The sequence below is a fragment of the Salvelinus namaycush genome, unplaced genomic scaffold, assembly GCF_016432855.1.
Source record: "Salvelinus namaycush isolate Seneca unplaced genomic scaffold, SaNama_1.0 Scaffold3454, whole genome shotgun sequence".
Classification (NCBI taxonomy): domain Eukaryota; kingdom Metazoa; phylum Chordata; class Actinopteri; order Salmoniformes; family Salmonidae; genus Salvelinus; species Salvelinus namaycush.
The window spans coordinates 1-16,629 of record NW_024060402.1 but is presented as its reverse complement, the minus strand read 5'-3'; the positions used below and the strand labels follow the sequence as shown (position 1 = coordinate 16,629).

The window sequence follows — 16,629 nt, the reverse complement described above, 5'->3', positions numbered from 1 at the left end:
ACTGCTGGTGATGAGGGGACAACTGGCCTGTCGTGTTGCTGTTGGTGATGAGGGGACAGCTGGTCTGTCGTGTTGCTGCTGGTTATGAGGGGACAGCTGGTCTGTTGTGGTGCTGCTGGTGATGAGGGGACAGCTGGTCTGTCGTGGTGCCGCTGGTGATGAGGGTACAGCTGGTCTGTCGTGGTGCCACTGGTGATGAGGGGACAGCTGGTCTGTTGTGTTGCTGCGGGTGATGAGGGGACAGCTGGTATGTCGTGTTGCTACTGGTGATGAGGGGACAGCTGGTCTGTCGTGTTGCTACTGGTGATGAGGGGACAGCTGGTCTGTCGTGGTGCCGTTGGTGATGAGGGGACAGCTGGTCTGTCATGTTGCTACTGGTGATGAGGGGACAGCTGGTCTGCCGTGGTGCCGCTGGTGATGAGGGGACAGCTGGTCTGCCGTGGTGCTGCTGGTGATGACGAGACAACTGGTCTGTCGTGGTGCCGCTGGTGATGAGGGGACAGCTGGTCTGTCGTGTTGCTGCTGGTGATGAGGGGACAGCTGGTCTGTCGTGGTGCCGCTGGTGATGAGGGGACAGCTGGTCTGTCGTGGTGCCGCTGGTGATGAGGGGACAGCTGGTCTGTCGTGGTGCCGCTGGTGATGAGGGGACAGCTGGTCTGTCGTGGTGCCGCTGGTGATGAGGGGACAGCTGGTCTGTCGTGGTGCCGCTGGTGATGAGGGGACAGCTGGTCTGTCGTGGTGCCGCTGGTGATGAGGGGACAGCTGGTCTGTTGTGGTGCTGCTGGTGATGAGGGGACAGCTGGTCTGTCGTGGTGCCGCTGGTGATGAGGGGACAGCTGGTCTGTCGTGGTGCCGCTGGTGATGAGGGGACAGCTGGTCTGTCGTGGTGTCGTTGGTGATGAGGGGACAGCTGGTCTGTCGTGTTTTGTATGTCAGCAGGCATCAAACAGGACTCTAGTCCAGAGGAGAGGTCACTTCCCAGGTCGTCAATAAATAAGAATTTGTTCTTAACTGACTCGCCTAGTTAAATAAAATGTTAAATGAAATGTTAAATGTTAAATAAAAGTAAATCACAGGCTCTTCCAGGGAGGAAGAGAAGGATTGAAATGAAATATTTCAAAATAAAACTGAGGTGCTTTTCGAACTGTATATCAAGGACTGCCACACAACACCACATGCCACCAAGACCTCCCTTAAAACAGACCTTTACAGCTCTAGCACTGAAGCTGTCCAACCTATGGAGATACAGGAACCTGGTCTATCTCTGCCTCCTCCCTTTGTAGTATCACAGTCAGTTATATTAGATCAGTCTGAATACTTCACCATGTCCTGGTCTGTCTCATGCCCTGGTCTGCCCCATGTCCTGGTCTGTCCCATGCCCTGGTCTGCCCCATGACCTGGTCTGTCCCATGCCCTGGTCTGTCCCATGCCCTGGTCTGTCCCATGCCCTGGTCTGTCCCATGCCCTGGTCTGGTCCCATTCCCTGGTCTGTCCCATGCCCTGGTCTGTCCCATGCCCTGGTCTGCCCCATGCCCTGGTCTGTCCCATGCCCTGGTCTGCCCCATGCCCTGGTCTGTCCCATGCCCTGGTCTGCCCCATGCCCTGGTCTGTCCCATGCCCTGGTCTGCCCCATGCCCTGGTCTGCCCCATGCCCTGGTCTGCCCCTCAGTTTCTCCCATTCTTCTCTACTGAATCTCTCAACCTCTGTCAGGTTGGATGGGGAGCGTCGCTACTTAGCTATTTTCTCCAGAGATGTTCGATCAGGTTCAAGTCCAGGCTCTGGCTGAGCCACTCAAGGACATTGAGAGACTTGTCCCAAAGCCACTGCTGCATTGTCTTGTCTTAGGGTCGTTGTCCTGTTGGAAGGTGAACCTTCACCCCAGTCTGAGGTTCTGAGTGCTCTGGAGCAGGTTTTCATCAAGGATCTCTCTGTACTTTGCTCCATTCATCTTTCCCTCGATCCTGACTAGTCTCCCAGTCCCTGCCGCTGAAAAACATCCCCACTGCATGATGCTGCCACCGCCATGCTTCACCGTAGGGATGGTGCCACCGCCATGCTTCACCGTAGGGATGCTGCCACCACCATGCTTCACCGTAGGGATGCTGCCACCGCCATGCTTCACCGTAGGGATGGTGCCACCACCATGCTTCACCATAGGGATGCTGCCACCACCATGCTTCACCGTAGGGATGCTGCCACCACCATGCTTCACCGTAGGGATGCTGCCACCACCATGCTTCACCGTAGGGATGGTGCCACCGCCATGCTTCACCGTAGGGATGGTGCCACCACCATGCTTCACCGTAGGGATGCTGCCACCGCCATGCTTCACCGTAAGGATGGTGCCACCACCATGCTTCACCATAGGGATGCTGCCACCGCCATGCTTCACCGTAGGGATGCTGCCACCACCATGCTTCACCGTAGGGATGCTGCCACCACCATGCTTCACCGTAGGGATGGTGCCACCACCATGCTTCACCGTAGGGATGGTGCCACCACCATGCTTCACCGTAGGGATGGTGCCACCACCATGCTTCACCGTAGGGATGCTGCCACCGCCATGCTTCACCGTAGGGATGCTGCCACCGCCATGCTTCACCGTAGGGATGCTGCCACCACCATGCTTCACCGTAGGGATGGTGCCACCACCATGCTTCACCGTAGGGATGGTGCCACCACCATGCTTCACCGTAGGGATGGTGCCACCACCATGCTTCACCGTAGGGATGGTGCCACCACCATGCTTCACCGTAGGGATGGTGCCACCGCCATGCTTCACCGTAGGGATGGTGCCACCGCCATGCTTCACCGTAGGGATGCTGCCACCGCCATGCTTCACCGTAGGGATGCTGCCACCGCCATGCTTCACCGTAGAGATGGTGCCACCACCATGCTTCACCGTAGGGATGGTGCCACCGCCATGCTTCACCGTAGGGATGGTGCCACCACCATGCTTCACCGTAGGGATGCTGCCAGGTTTACTCCAGATGTGACGCTTGGCATTCGGGCCAAAGAGTTCAATCTTGGTTTAATCCGACCAGAGAATCTTGTTTCTCATGGTCTGATAGTCCTTTAGGTGCCTTTTGGCAAACTCCAAGTGGGTTGCCTTGTGCCTTTTACTGAGGAGTGGCTTCCATCTGGCCATTCTACCATAACGGCCTGAATGGTGGAGTGCTGCAGAGATGGTTGTCCTTCTGGAAGGTTCTCCCATCTCCACAGAAGAACTTTAGAGCTCTCTCAGAGTGACCATCGAGTTCCTGGTCACCTCCCTGACCAAGGCCCAGCTCCCCAGATTGCTCAGTTTAGCCGGGTGGCCAGCTTTAGGAAAACTATTTGTGGTTCCAAACTTATTCCATTGAAGAGTGATGGAGGCCACTGTGTTCTTGGGGACCTTCAATGCTGCAGAAATGTATTCAGACAGGTGTATGTCCAATCAATTGAATTTACCACAGGTGGACTCCAATCAAGTTGTAGAAACATCTTAAGGATGATCAATGGAAACAGGATGCACCTGAGCTCAATTTACAGTCTCATAGCAAAGGGTCTGAATACTTACCTAAATAAGGTATCTGTTTTTTATTTTAAATAAATTTGTAAACATTTCTAAAAACCTGTTTTCGCTTTGTCTTTATAGGGTTTGTGTGTAGATTGAGGAGGAAAAAATATATTTTATACATTTTATAATAAGGCTATAACGTAACAAAATGTGGAGAAAGGTAAGGGGTCTGCATACTTTACTAATAAACATCAACACACAGGCTTCTACTTCCAGTTTATATACATTTTATCGACACAAGTGCATCTTGTGTTTGTTTTTAATCCCATCATTCAGCTCTTCTCAACCACTCCCATCTATCTCTGAACACCATCCAATTTAGATTTATTTTTGGCATATATATATTTCAACTGTGCTGTGATGTTTTACAAAACGTTCTGAACCTTTCTATTCTCATAGTTTCTACAGATTGTAAATTAAAAGATAAACATTTTAGCTAAAAGTTATTATTATATTATTGATCGATGACTTTTCAAATCACCCAGCAGTGCTAATCGCAGAGTTATAGCTACAAGGTCAATTCTTCCGCCATTCCTGAACCAAAGAGTTGGGTCTGCTTTGAGTGTTCATTGTTGCCATGGATACCGGTATCCGTCTCGGCCCTTTTAAAAAAAAGGCTTCTGAAGTTTGTAATTTCTACTTTAAAACTTCAGACATCGATTTTGCCCAAGCGAAAAAATGAATCGGGTCATTATACAGACCAAGAAGTAGAACATTAACACTTTGGTTTTCACAACATTTTCACAACTCTTAGTACAAAACTCTAAACGGGCCACACTTATAACGCAGCCAGTCTTTCATTCAAAACCTGTCATTGTGCGTTTATATTTGGATTGTAAACATCTCTCACCACACAACCATTGATTCAAAATATATGTTTATTTATGAAATGTAACGAGAACGTCGGTTTAAAATCACCGAAAAAACTAAATAACGATGTCTTTTCAATTTAGTCGTTTTAACTACCAGTTAATCCAATAGCAAACAATGCAAAGAAACGTGTTTCAAATCGTCCTTAGAATTACTAAAAATAATATGATAGTGTACTGTAAATTACACAGTTTTCACATTAGACAATACACTTACATTACACAACAAAATGTGACAGAAAATCTAGAATTTCCATAATATATATATCCAATCTATAAATTCCATAATATCTCTCCAATCTATAAAATCCATAATATATATATCTAATCTATAAATTCCATAATATATATATCCAATCTATAAATTCCATAATATATATCTCCAATCTATAAGTTCCATAATATCTCTCCAAAGTGTAATTAAAGGTGTGATCAGTGAAATATGAACATTATTTTTACCATCAGAAGTCATTTATCACCATAGTATTCTACTCAGACTAGGATCCACAGTGTTCAGATAACTCTCAGACTAGGATCCACAGTGTTCAGATAACTCTCAGACTAGGATCCACAGTGTTCAGATAACTCTCAGACTAGGATCCACAGTGTTCAGATAACTCTCAGACTAGGATCCACAGTGTTCAGATAACTCTCAGACTAGGATCCACAGTGTTCAGATAACTCTCAGACTAGGATCCACAGTGTTCAGATAACTCTCAGACTAGGATCCACAGTGTTCAGATAACTCTCAGACTAGGATCCACAGTGTTCAGATAACTCTCAGACTAGGATCCACAGTGTTCAGATAACTCTCAGACTAGGATCCACAGTGTTCAGATAACTCTCAGACTAGGATCCACAGTGTTCAGATAACTCTCAGACTAGGATCCACAGTGTTCAGATAACTCTCAGACTAGGATCCACAGTGTTCAGATAACTCTCACGGTTCAATGGAAAGGTGATTAGGAACATTATTGTTAAGTTTTCATTATTAAAAAGATATGCTCTGATTAGCTCAAAAAACAATCATAGCAAAAAATATAATTTTTTAAAAGTCGAGCAGAATATTTTATTGTATTTCTGTAATTTGTTAAAGTAAATTATTTTTGTGTCGTCTTCTACGCCTCAGCATAAAATCTTTATACATTAAATTAACATTGTAATACGCAGAACTGCTGCTCATAATAACACCAACATAACTTTATGTAAAATAGAAAAATCAGAATATAAAATAAAATCTGAATATAAAATAAAATCTGTTAACAGCATGTGAATGTTGTACCATTAACTGTGATGACAGTTAAGGCAGACAGCTTTACGTTCTCCCTTACTGTGATTAAATCACAATCCTCTGTAAAACGTGTTTCACTCTCATCATCAAAGCCATCGTGAAATAAGGCTGTAACGAGTGGCACAGCGGTCTACAGGCACTGCATCTCTGTGTTTGAGGCGTCCCTACAGACACCCCGGGTCGAATCCAGGCTGTATCACAACCGGCCGTGATTGGGAGTCCCATAGGGCGGCGCACAATTGACCCAGCGGCGTCCGGGTTTGGACCCGGTGTAGGCCGTCAGTGTAAATTCAGAATCTGGTCTTAACTGACTTGCCTGGTTGAATCCAGGAGTTTTTAAACATGCCTTGTGTTTTGTCTGGCTTTAAAAAATAAACGACATTTTAATCACACAGCAGTCAATTGAAATGTAAAACCTAACATACGCATCAAGTCAGAGCAGATATGAATTGTCTGTTAAATCTACAGAGAAAAATACAATTAGACAAAAACACATTGCTGTGCCTTTTATTTTAGGTTTCCCCACTGATGCCGTATCTAACCAGTTCTAACCAGATGGTTCCAGACAGCCAGTGTCTTCATCTCTTTACATTGTGTTTAGGTTTCCCCACTGATGCCGTATCTAACCAGTTCTAACCAGATGGTTCCAGACAGCCAGTGTCTTCATCTCTTTACATTGTGTTTAGGTTTCCCCACTGATGCCGTATCTAACCAGTTCTAACCAGATGGTTCCAGACAGCCAGTGTGTTCATCTCTTTACATTGTGTTTAGGTTTCCCCACTGATGCCGTATCTAACCAGTTCTAACCAGATGGTTCCAGACAGCCAGTGTCTTCATCTCTTTACATTGTGTTTAGGTTTCCCCACTGATGCCGTATCTAACCAGTTCTAACCAGATGGTTCCAGACAGCCAGTGTCTTCATCTCTTTACATTGTGTTTAGGTTTCCCCACTGATGCCGTATCTAACCAGTTCTAACCAGATGGTTCCAGACAGCCAGTGTCTTCATCTCTTTACATTGTGTTTAGGTTTCCCCACTGATGCCGTATCTAACCAGTTCTAACCAGATGGTTCCAGACAGCCAGTGTCTTCATCTCTTTACATTGTGTTTAGGTTTCCCCACTGATGCCGTATCTAACCAGTTCTAACCAGATGGTTCCAGACAGCCAGTGTGTTCATCTCTTTACATTGTGTTTAGGTTTCCCCACTGATGCCGTATCTAACCAGTTCTAACCAGATGGTTCCAGACAGCCAGTGTCTTCATCTCTTTACATTGTGTTTAGGTTTCCCCACTGATGCCGTATCTAACCAGTTCTAACCAGATGGTTCCAGACAGCCAGTGTGTTCATCTCTTTACATTGTGTTTTAGGTTTCCCCACTGATGCCGTATCTAACCAGTTCTAACCAGATGGTTCCAGACAGCCAGTGTGTTCATCTCTTTACATTGTGTTTAGGTTTCCCCACTGATGCCGTATCTAACCAGTTCTAACCAGATGGTTCCAGACAGCCAGTGTGTTCATCTCTTTACATTGTGTTTAGGTTTCCCCACTGATGCCGTATCTAACCAGTTCTAACCAGATGGTTCCAGACAGCCAGTGTGTTCATCTCTTTACATTGTGTTTAGGTTTCCCCACTGATGCCGTATCTAACCAGTTCTAACCAGATGGTTCCAGACAGCCAGTGTCTTCATCTCTTTACATTGTGTTTAGGTTTCCCCACTAATGCCGTATCTAACCAGTTCTAACCAGATGGTTCCAGACAGCCAGTGTCTTCATCTCTTTACATTGTGTTTAGGTTTCCCCACTGATGCCGTATCTAACCAGTTCTAACCAGATGGTTCCAGACAGCCAGTGTCTTCATCTCTTTACATTGTTTTAGGTTTCCCCACTGATGCCGTATCTAACCAGTTCTAACCAGATGGTTCCAGACAGCCAGTGTCTTCATCTCTTTACATTGTGTTTAGGTTTCCCCACTGATGCCGTATCTAACCAGTTCTAACCAGATGGTTCCAGACAGCCAGTGTGTTCATCTCTTTACATTGTGTTTAGGTTTCCCCACTGATGCCGTATCTAACCAGTTCTAACCAGATGGTTCCAGACAGCCAGTGTCTTCATCTCTTTACATTGTGTTTAGGTTTCCCCACTGATGCCGTATCTAACCAGTTCTAACCAGATGGTTCCAGACAGCCAGTGTCTTCATCTCTTTACATTGTGTTTAGGTTTCCCCACTGATGCCGTATCTAACCAGTTCTAACCAGATGGTTCCAGACAGCCAGTGTGTTCATCTCTTTACATTGTGTTTAGGTTTCCCCACTGATGCCGTATCTAACCAGTTCTAACCAGATGGTTCCAGACAGCCAGTGTGTTCATCTCTTTACATTGTGTTTAGGTTTCCCCACTGATGCCGTATCTAACCAGTTCTAACCAGATGGTTCCAGACAGCCAGTGTCTTCATCTCTTTACATTGTGTTTAGGTTTCCCCACTGATGCCGTATCTAACCAGTTCTAACCAGATGGTTCCAGACAGCCAGTGTGTTCATCTCTTTACATTGTGTTTAGGTTTCCCCACTGATGCCGTATCTAACCAGTTCTAACCAGATGGTTCCAGACAGCCAGTGTGTTCATCTCTTTACATTGTGTTTAGGTTTCCCCACTGATGCCGTATCTAACCAGTTCTAACCAGATGGTTCCAGACAGCCAGTGTCTTCATCTCTTTACATTGTGTTTAGGTTTCCCCACTGATGCCGTATCTAACCAGTTCTAACCAGATGGTTCCAGACAGCCAGTGTGTTCATCTCTTTACATTGTGTTTAGGTTTCCCCACTGATGCCGTATCTAACCAGTTCTAACCAGATGGTTCCAGACAGCCAGTGTCTTCATCTCTTTACATTGTGTTTAGGTTTCCCCACTGATGCCGTATCTAACCAGTTCTAACCAGATGGTTCCAGACAGCCAGTGTCTTCATCTCTTTACATTGTGTTTAGGTTTCCCCACTGATGCCGTATCTAACCAGTTCTAACCAGATGGTTCCAGACAGCCAGTGTCTTCATCTCTTTACATTGTGTTTAGGTTTCCCCACTGATGCCGTATCTAACCAGTTCTAACCAGATGGTTCCAGACAGCCAGTGTCTTCATCTCTTTACATTGTGTTTAGGTTTCCCCACTGATGCCGTATCTAACCAGTTCTAACCAGATGGTTCCAGACAGCCAGTGTCTTCATCTCTTTACATTGTGTTTAGGTTTCCCCACTGATGCCGTATCTAACCAGTTCTAACCAGATGGTTCCAGACAGCTAGTGTCTTCATCTCTTTACATTGTGTTTAGGTTTCCCCACTGATGCCGTATCTAACCAGTTCTAACCAGATGGTTCCAGACAGCCAGTGTGTTCATCTCTTTACATTGTGTTTAGGTTTCCCCACTGATGCCGTATCTAACCAGTTCTAACCAGATGGTTCCAGACAGCCAGTGTCTTCATCTCTTTACATTGTTTTTCTTCCAGCAATTAAAAAGTTTCAAACTGTTGTTTACTGTTCATCTCACAGATTGTAATGAACACAGAGGGTCAAACAACTGCAAGATAACTGAGGGAGAGGAGCAACTGTTCCGGTGTGTGTGTGTGTGTGTGTGTTTGTGTGTTTGTGTGATGTGCATATGTCCACGTGCAAATGTGTGTGTGTGTGTGTGTGTGTCCATCCATTCGTGCGTTGAACCATTGAATCGTAGCTAGCTGGTTGATTCATCATCTCCTCTGCCCAGATACTGGTTCATCCGTGTGTGTGTGTGTGTGTGTGTGTGTGTGTGTGTGTGTGTGTGTGCGTGCGTGCGTGCGTGCGTTCGTGTGTGTGTATAGATGAATATGTATCCTACTGTTACTATACTCTCTCTCTCTCCCCATCAGGATAGCAGGTGTTGAAAATGCCCGGAAGCACAGAGATTAAAGATGGTTTCATCATACAGCTTCTTGCCTCAGGCAGAGATGTCTGCTGGTTTTATCCTACCGTGCTCCTCACTGCCTGCTCTCAGTATGGCAGACCTAGTTTACAACCCAAATGGTGCCCTATTCCCTGTGTAGTGCGCTTGCCTTTGACCAGGACCCATAAGGTGCCAGACCTAGTTTCTTCATGCGTGGCAGACACATTTAGAGGAAGGCGGCCATATTGCCAGAGAGTTGAGGGAGGTTTGTTTAATCTAGGTGAATGACCTGTCCTTGAGAAAGCCTGCTAGTGGCCACATAACCTCCAGCTATTCTCTCTGTCGCATTCAGCATCCTGCCACAGAGTCCGAGTGCGGATCACCCTGGCCTCAACAAAGCATGCTAGAGGGAGAAGGAGAATGAGATGGTATTTAAACACGCTTCACTATGTGGAGGAGAGCCAGTGGGGGGTGGAAGAGAGAGAGGGGAGAGAGAGAGACACAGGGAGAGAGAGATAAAGAGACAGAGACAGAGAGAGAGAGAGACACAGGGAGAGAGAGAGAGAGAGAGAGAGAGAGAGAGAGAGAGAGAGAGAGAGAGAGAGAGAGAGAGAGACAGGGAGAGAGAGAGAGAGAGAGACACAGAGAGAGAGACAGAGAGAGAGAGAGAGAGAGAGAGAGAGAGAGAGGGGAAAGAGAGACACAGGGAGAGAGACAGAGAGAGAGACAGGGAGACAGAGAGAGACAGAGAGAGAGAGAGATGGCCAGTTCTGGCTTATATGATAACCATGTAGAAATACCCATCTGCCTGAAAGCATTCCTTGAACAGTGTCCAAAGAAAGGGCAGTATGATCTCTGGAGAAAACAATATTGACAAAGAATAATATTAGAGATGGTAGAATGATGTTAAACATTAGTCTAACTGTTGGACTAGTCTTTTATAGATTAATATTAGAGATGGTAGAATGATGTTAAACACTAGTCTACTGTTGGACTAGTCTTTTATAGATTAATATTAGAGATGGTAGAATGATGTTAAACATTAGTCTACTGTTGGACTAGTCTTTTATAGATTAATATTAGAGATGGTAGAATGATGTTAAACATTAGTCTACTGTTGGACTAGTCTTTTATAGATTAATATTAGAGATGGTAGAATGATGTTAAACACTAGTCTACTGTTGGACTAGTCATTTATAGATTAATATTAGATATGGTAGAATGATGTTAAACATTAGTCTAACTGTGTGACTAGTCATTTATAGATTAATATTAGAGATGGTAGAATGATGTTAAACATTAGTCTGTTGGACTAGTCTTTTATAGATTAATATTAGAGATGGTAGAATGATGTTAAACACTAGTCTAACTGTTGGACTAGTCATTTATAGATGAGGGTCTACTCTCCGATGAGAAACCAGCGTCCCACCATCTTGGAGAAAGAGTCTGGAGGCCTGGGGGGTATTTGCTCACCTCAAAGTTACTTTAAGACTCGTCAGCTGGCTGAAGTCACGTCTTGTGTGTGTGTGTGTGTGTGTGTGTGTGTGTGTGTGTGTGTGTGTGTGTGTGTGTGTGTGTGTGTGTGTGTGTGTGTGTGTGTGTGTGTGTGTGTGTGTACAGAGTCTCCATCTTTGTTTCCCCCCCTCCTCTGACCTGTGTGTTTTCACTAGGACAACAACAGGTGTAAGGAACCACGTCTCAGATGGAGATAAATGTCGCCACTGGGAAGTCAAGATGTATAATGACAGACTGTTTATTACTGAATAAAGATGTTATATCATTTTGGATTGATAAAGAAACATGACTTTCTAAGTTGTATTCTAAACACAAAATGCTGCTGCTGGTTCTTTTACAGTCAATCATCTTGTTTTTATATATATACACTTAGAATTCTGTTGTCAAATAGATTTTTTTGGGACAGATTTTCAACAACAACAAAAAAAATGGCAGTCACTTTCTCCACAATGGACCCACTTCAATACATTTCCCCCCATTTGTCAGCACAGCTTAAAAATACAACTATCAAGCATAAGAAGCAGACCTTATCCGTCATAATTACACTACTCATATTCACACTCAAGGCTCTAAAATATCTGCTTATATATATATATCATTCACTTATACAATGTAAAGCTACACCGTGGCATCCCCAGAGCCAGCGTCTAGCGTTGATCTGTCTCTCTGCAGAGCAGAACAAGTCCACGCTGAATCAAGATGAATGCAGAGTGGTTGAGACAGGCGTTGATTAAGACAGGTGAGGACCTCACTCCATCTTGCGTTGTGTCCCGTAGTCTTAACATACCTTATCATTAGTTCTCCTGACAGTGACGGAGAGCCAGAGATTCTACCTCGTAGGCCCGGCGCCATCTTTAAAAGAAACCTTCTTTTAATAATAATGGCCATTTGTCAACTTTTTAACTGTCAAAAGACAAGGGCTGTAAACAAAATGGAACACGTCCAACCATGGAGTGGTGCTGCGTCGAGAGAGAGAGAGAGAGAGAGAGAGAGAGAGAGAGAGAGAGAGAGAGAGAGAGAGAGAGAGAGAGAGAGAGAGAGAGAGAGAGAGAGAGAGAGAGAGAGAGAGAGAGAGAGAGAGAGAGAGAGAGAGAAGAGAGAGAGAAGAGAGAGAGAGGAGAGACAGAGAGAGAGATAGAGAGAGACAGAGAGAGACAGAGAGAGACAGAGAGAGAGAGACAGAGACAGAGACAGAGAGAGAGACAGAGACAGAGACAGAGAGACAGAGACAGAGACAGAGAGAGAGAGAGAGACAGAGAGAGAGAGAGACAGAGAGAGAGAGAGAGACAGAGAGAGAGAGAGAGAGGGAGAGACAGAGAGAGAGAGAGAGAGAGAGAGATAGAGAGAGACAGAGAGAGAGAGAGAGAGAGAGAGAGAGACAGACAGAGAGAGAGATAGAGAGAGACAGAGACAGAGACAGAGAGACAGAGACAGAGACAGAGACAGAGAGACAGAGACAGAGACAGAGACAGAGAGAGAGAGAGACAGAGACAGACAGAGAGAGAGAGAGAGAGAGAAGAGAGAGAGAGGAGAGACAGAGAGAGAGATAGAGAGAGACAGAGAGAGACAGAGAGAGACAGAGAGAGAGAGACAGAGACAGAGACAGAGAGAGAGACAGAGACAGAGACAGAGAGACAGAGACAGAGACAGAGAGAGAGAGAGAGACAGAGAGAGAGAGAGACAGAGAGAGAGAGAGAGACAGAGAGAGACAGAGAGAGAGAGAGAGAGAGAGAGAGAGACAGACAGAGAGAGAGATAGAGAGAGACAGAGACAGAGACAGAGAGACAGAGACAGAGACAGAGACAGAGAGACAGAGACAGAGACAGAGACAGAGAGAGAGAGAGACAGAGACAGACAGAGAGAGAGAGACAGAGAGAGAGAGACAGAGAGAGAGAGAGAGAGAGAGAGACAGAGACAGAGAGAGAGAGACAGAGAGAGAGAGAGACAGAGAGACAGAGAGAGAGAGACAGAGAGAGAGAGAGAGACAGAGAGAGAGAGACAGAGAGAGAGAGAGACAGAGAGAGAGAGAGAGAGACAGAGAGAGAGAGAGAGACAGAGAGAGAGAGAGAGAGAGAGAGAGAGAGAGACAGAGAGAGAGAGAGAGAGAGAGAGAGAGAGACAGAGAGACAGAGAGAGAGAGAGAGAGAGAGAGAGAGAGAGAGAGAGAGAGAGAGAGAGAGAGAGAGAGAGAGAGAGAGAGAGAGAGACAGAGAGAGAGAGAGAGAGACAGAGAGAGAGAGAGAGAGAGAGAGAGAGACAGAGAGGCGTCTCAGTGGTTCACGGAGGCGGTAGGTGGGTAGATAGGAATGCATTCCAAATGGAACCCTATTCCCCTATATAGTGCACTACTTTTGAACTATGGGCTCTGGTCAAAAGTAGTGTAGGGAATAGGGAGTCATTTGGAACACACACAGCCTAGGTATGCAGAGAGAGATGGAGATGGAGAGGGAAGAGGAGACAGTCCCAGATGTATACAAAGCCATTCAAATGGTCTTGGAAGGTTGCAGAGACAATCCTCTCCGATTACCGACTCTAATGTGTCTGGGGGCGCTGGGACCTGGGGGGCAGCTGGAGAGGCCAGGCTGCACTTAGAACATACCGGCCCTGTGCTTGTTAAATAACACTGGGAAGACGGAGAACTGGTGAGATGGGGGAGAGGGGGGGGGAGAGGGGGAGAGGGGAGAGGGTGAGGGAGGAGAGAGGAGAGAGGAGAGAGAAGGGCAATGGATTAGAGGGTGAGGGGGGAGAGGGGAGAGGGTGAGGGGGGAGAAGGGGAGCGGGGTAGATGGTAAAAGGGTGAGTGGGGAGAGGGGAAAGGGTGAGGGGGGAGAGGGGAGAGGGGGAGCGGGGTAGATGATAAGAGGGAGAGGGGGGTAGAGGGTGAGGTGGGAGAGGGGAGAGGGTGAGGGGGAGAGGGGGAGGGGGGAGAGGGGGGAGAGGGTGAGGGAGGAGAGGGTGAGCGGGGTAGATGCTAAAAGGGAGAGGGGGGTAGAGGGGGAGTGTTGCTGCCATCCTCTTCCTCTTTCACCCTGGCAGGCAGACAGACAACACCTGCAGCAGCAACTCTCCATCCATCTTCCAGGCTGTTTTACTAATGGGGCTTTGCTAGTTCCCAGGTAACTTCTGGTTTCTATGGTAGCAGGGTCTGGTTAAATCCATCTCTCTCTCTAACCTCCATTACAGTTCAGTAGGCAGGACATGATCGAGCAACCTGTGATTTCCTCTGGTGTCGCTCCACTGGTGGCAGCTTGGAGATAAGGACTACAACAGTCTGAACAGTAACAGTCTGAACAGTAGCAGTCTGAACAGTAACAGTCTGAACAGCAACAGTCTGAACAGTAACAGTCTGAACAGTAACAGTCTGAACAGCAGCAGTCTGAACAGTAACAGTCTGAACAGTAACAGTCTGAACAGTAACAGTCTGAACAGTAACAGTCTGAACAGCAACAGTCTGAACAGCAGCAGTCTGAACAGTAACAGTCTGAACAGTAACAGTCTGAACAGTAACAGTCTGAACAGTAACAGTCTGAACAGTCTGAACAGCAGCAGTCTGAACAGCAGCAGTCTGAACAGTAACAGTCTGAACAGTAAAAGTCTGAACAGTCTGAACAGCAGCAGTCTGAACAGCAGCAGTCTGAACAGTAACAATCTGAACAGTAACAGTCTGAACAGCAACAGTCTGAACAGTAACAGTCTGAACAGTAACAGTCTGAACAGTAACAGTCTGAACAGCAGCAGTCTGAACAGTCTGAACAATAACAGTCTGAACAGTAACAGTCTGAACAGTAACAGTCTGAACAGTAACAGTCTGAACAGTAACAGTCTGAACAGCAACAGTCTGAACAGTAACAGTCTGAACAGTAACAGTCTGAACAGTAACAGTCTGAACAGCAGCAGTCTGAACAGTCTGAACAATAACAGTCTGAACAGTAACAGTCTGAACAGTAACAGTCTGAACAGTAACAGTCTGAACAGTAACAGTCTGAACAGCAGCAGTCTGAACAGTCTGAACAATAACAGTCTGAACAGTAACAGTCTGAACAGTAACAGTCTGAACAGTAACAGTCTGAACAGTAACAGTCTGAACAGGAACAGTCTGAACAGTCTGAACAGTAACAGTCTGAACAGTAACAGTCTGAACAGTAACAGTCTGAACAGTAACAGTCTGAACAGCAACAGTCTGAACAGCAACAGTCTGAACAGTAACAGTCTGAACAGTAACAGTCTGAACAGTAACAGTCTGAACAGTAACAGTCTGAACAGCAGCAGTCTGAACAGTCTGAACAATAACAGTCTGAACAGTAACAGTCTGAACAGTAACAGTCTGAACAGTAACAGTCTGAACAGTAACAGTCTGAACAGCAGCAGTCTGAACAGTAACAGTCTGAACAGTAACAGTCTGAACAGTCTGAACAGTAACAGTCTGAACAGCAGCAGTCTGAACAGCAGCAGTCTGAACAGCAACAGTCTGAACAGTAACAGTCTGAACAGTCTGAACAGTAACAGTCTGAACAGTAACAGTCTGAACAGCAGCAGTCTGAACAGTAACAGTCTGAACAGCAACAGTCTGAACAGTAACAGTCTGAACAGTAACAGTCTGAACAGTAACAGTCTGAACAGTCTGAACAGTAACAGTCTGAACAGTAACAGTCTGAACAGTCTGAACAGTAACAGTCTGAACAGTAACAGTCTGAACAGTAACAGTCTGAACAGTAACAGTCTGAACAGTAACAGTCTGAACAGTAGCAGTCTGAACAGTAACAGTCTGAACAGTAACAGTGTGAACAGTCAACAGTAAACATCTGACACAGTCTGAACAGTAAACAGTCTGAACAGTAACAGTCTGAACAAGTAACAGTCTGAACAGCAGCAGTCTGAACTAACGTCTAACAGTTGAACAGTCTGAACAGTACAGTCTGAATCAGTAACTCGAACACTAACAGTCTGAACAGCAGTGCAAAAGTAACTGAACCCCCCAGTCTGAACAGTAACAGTCTGAACAAGTCTGAACAGTAACAGTCTGAACCAGTCTGACTGACACAGTCTGAACAGTCTAACAGTAACAGTGAACAGTAAACAGTCTGAACAGTAACAGTAACTCTGACAGTAACAGTCTGAACACAGTCTGAACAGCAACAGTCTGACTGTAACAGTCTGAACAGTAACAGTCTGAACAGTCTGAACAGTACACAGTCTGAACACTCTGAACAGAACAGTCTGAACAGTCACAGTAACATTGAACAGTAACAGTAACAGTCTGAACAGTAACAGTCTGAACGTAACAGTCTGAAACAGTAACAGTCTGAACAGAACAGTCTGAACAACAGTCTGAACAGTAACAGTCCTGAACAGTAACAGTCTGAACAGTAACAGTCTGACAGTAACAGTCTGAAAGCAACAGTCTGAACAGCAGCAGTCTGAACAAACAGTCTGAACAGCTGAACAGCTGAACAGGCATCTGAACAGCAGTCAACGTGCTGAACAG

The 16,629-nt window shown here is 45.9% G+C and overlaps 1 protein-coding gene across 1 annotated transcript; it reads left to right on the top strand.

The window, feature by feature from the left end:
• Positions 1-3,708: 3,708 nt before the first annotated feature.
• On the top strand, positions 3,709-15,942 carry LOC120040360 (putative uncharacterized protein DDB_G0286901). Its single transcript, XM_038985548.1, has 2 exons — positions 3,709-3,720; positions 14,392-15,942. Exons 1-2 carry the CDS (start codon positions 3,709-3,711, stop codon positions 15,940-15,942), a joined length of 1,563 nt encoding a protein of 520 aa, XP_038841476.1.
• The last annotated feature ends 687 nt before the right edge of the window (positions 15,943-16,629 follow it).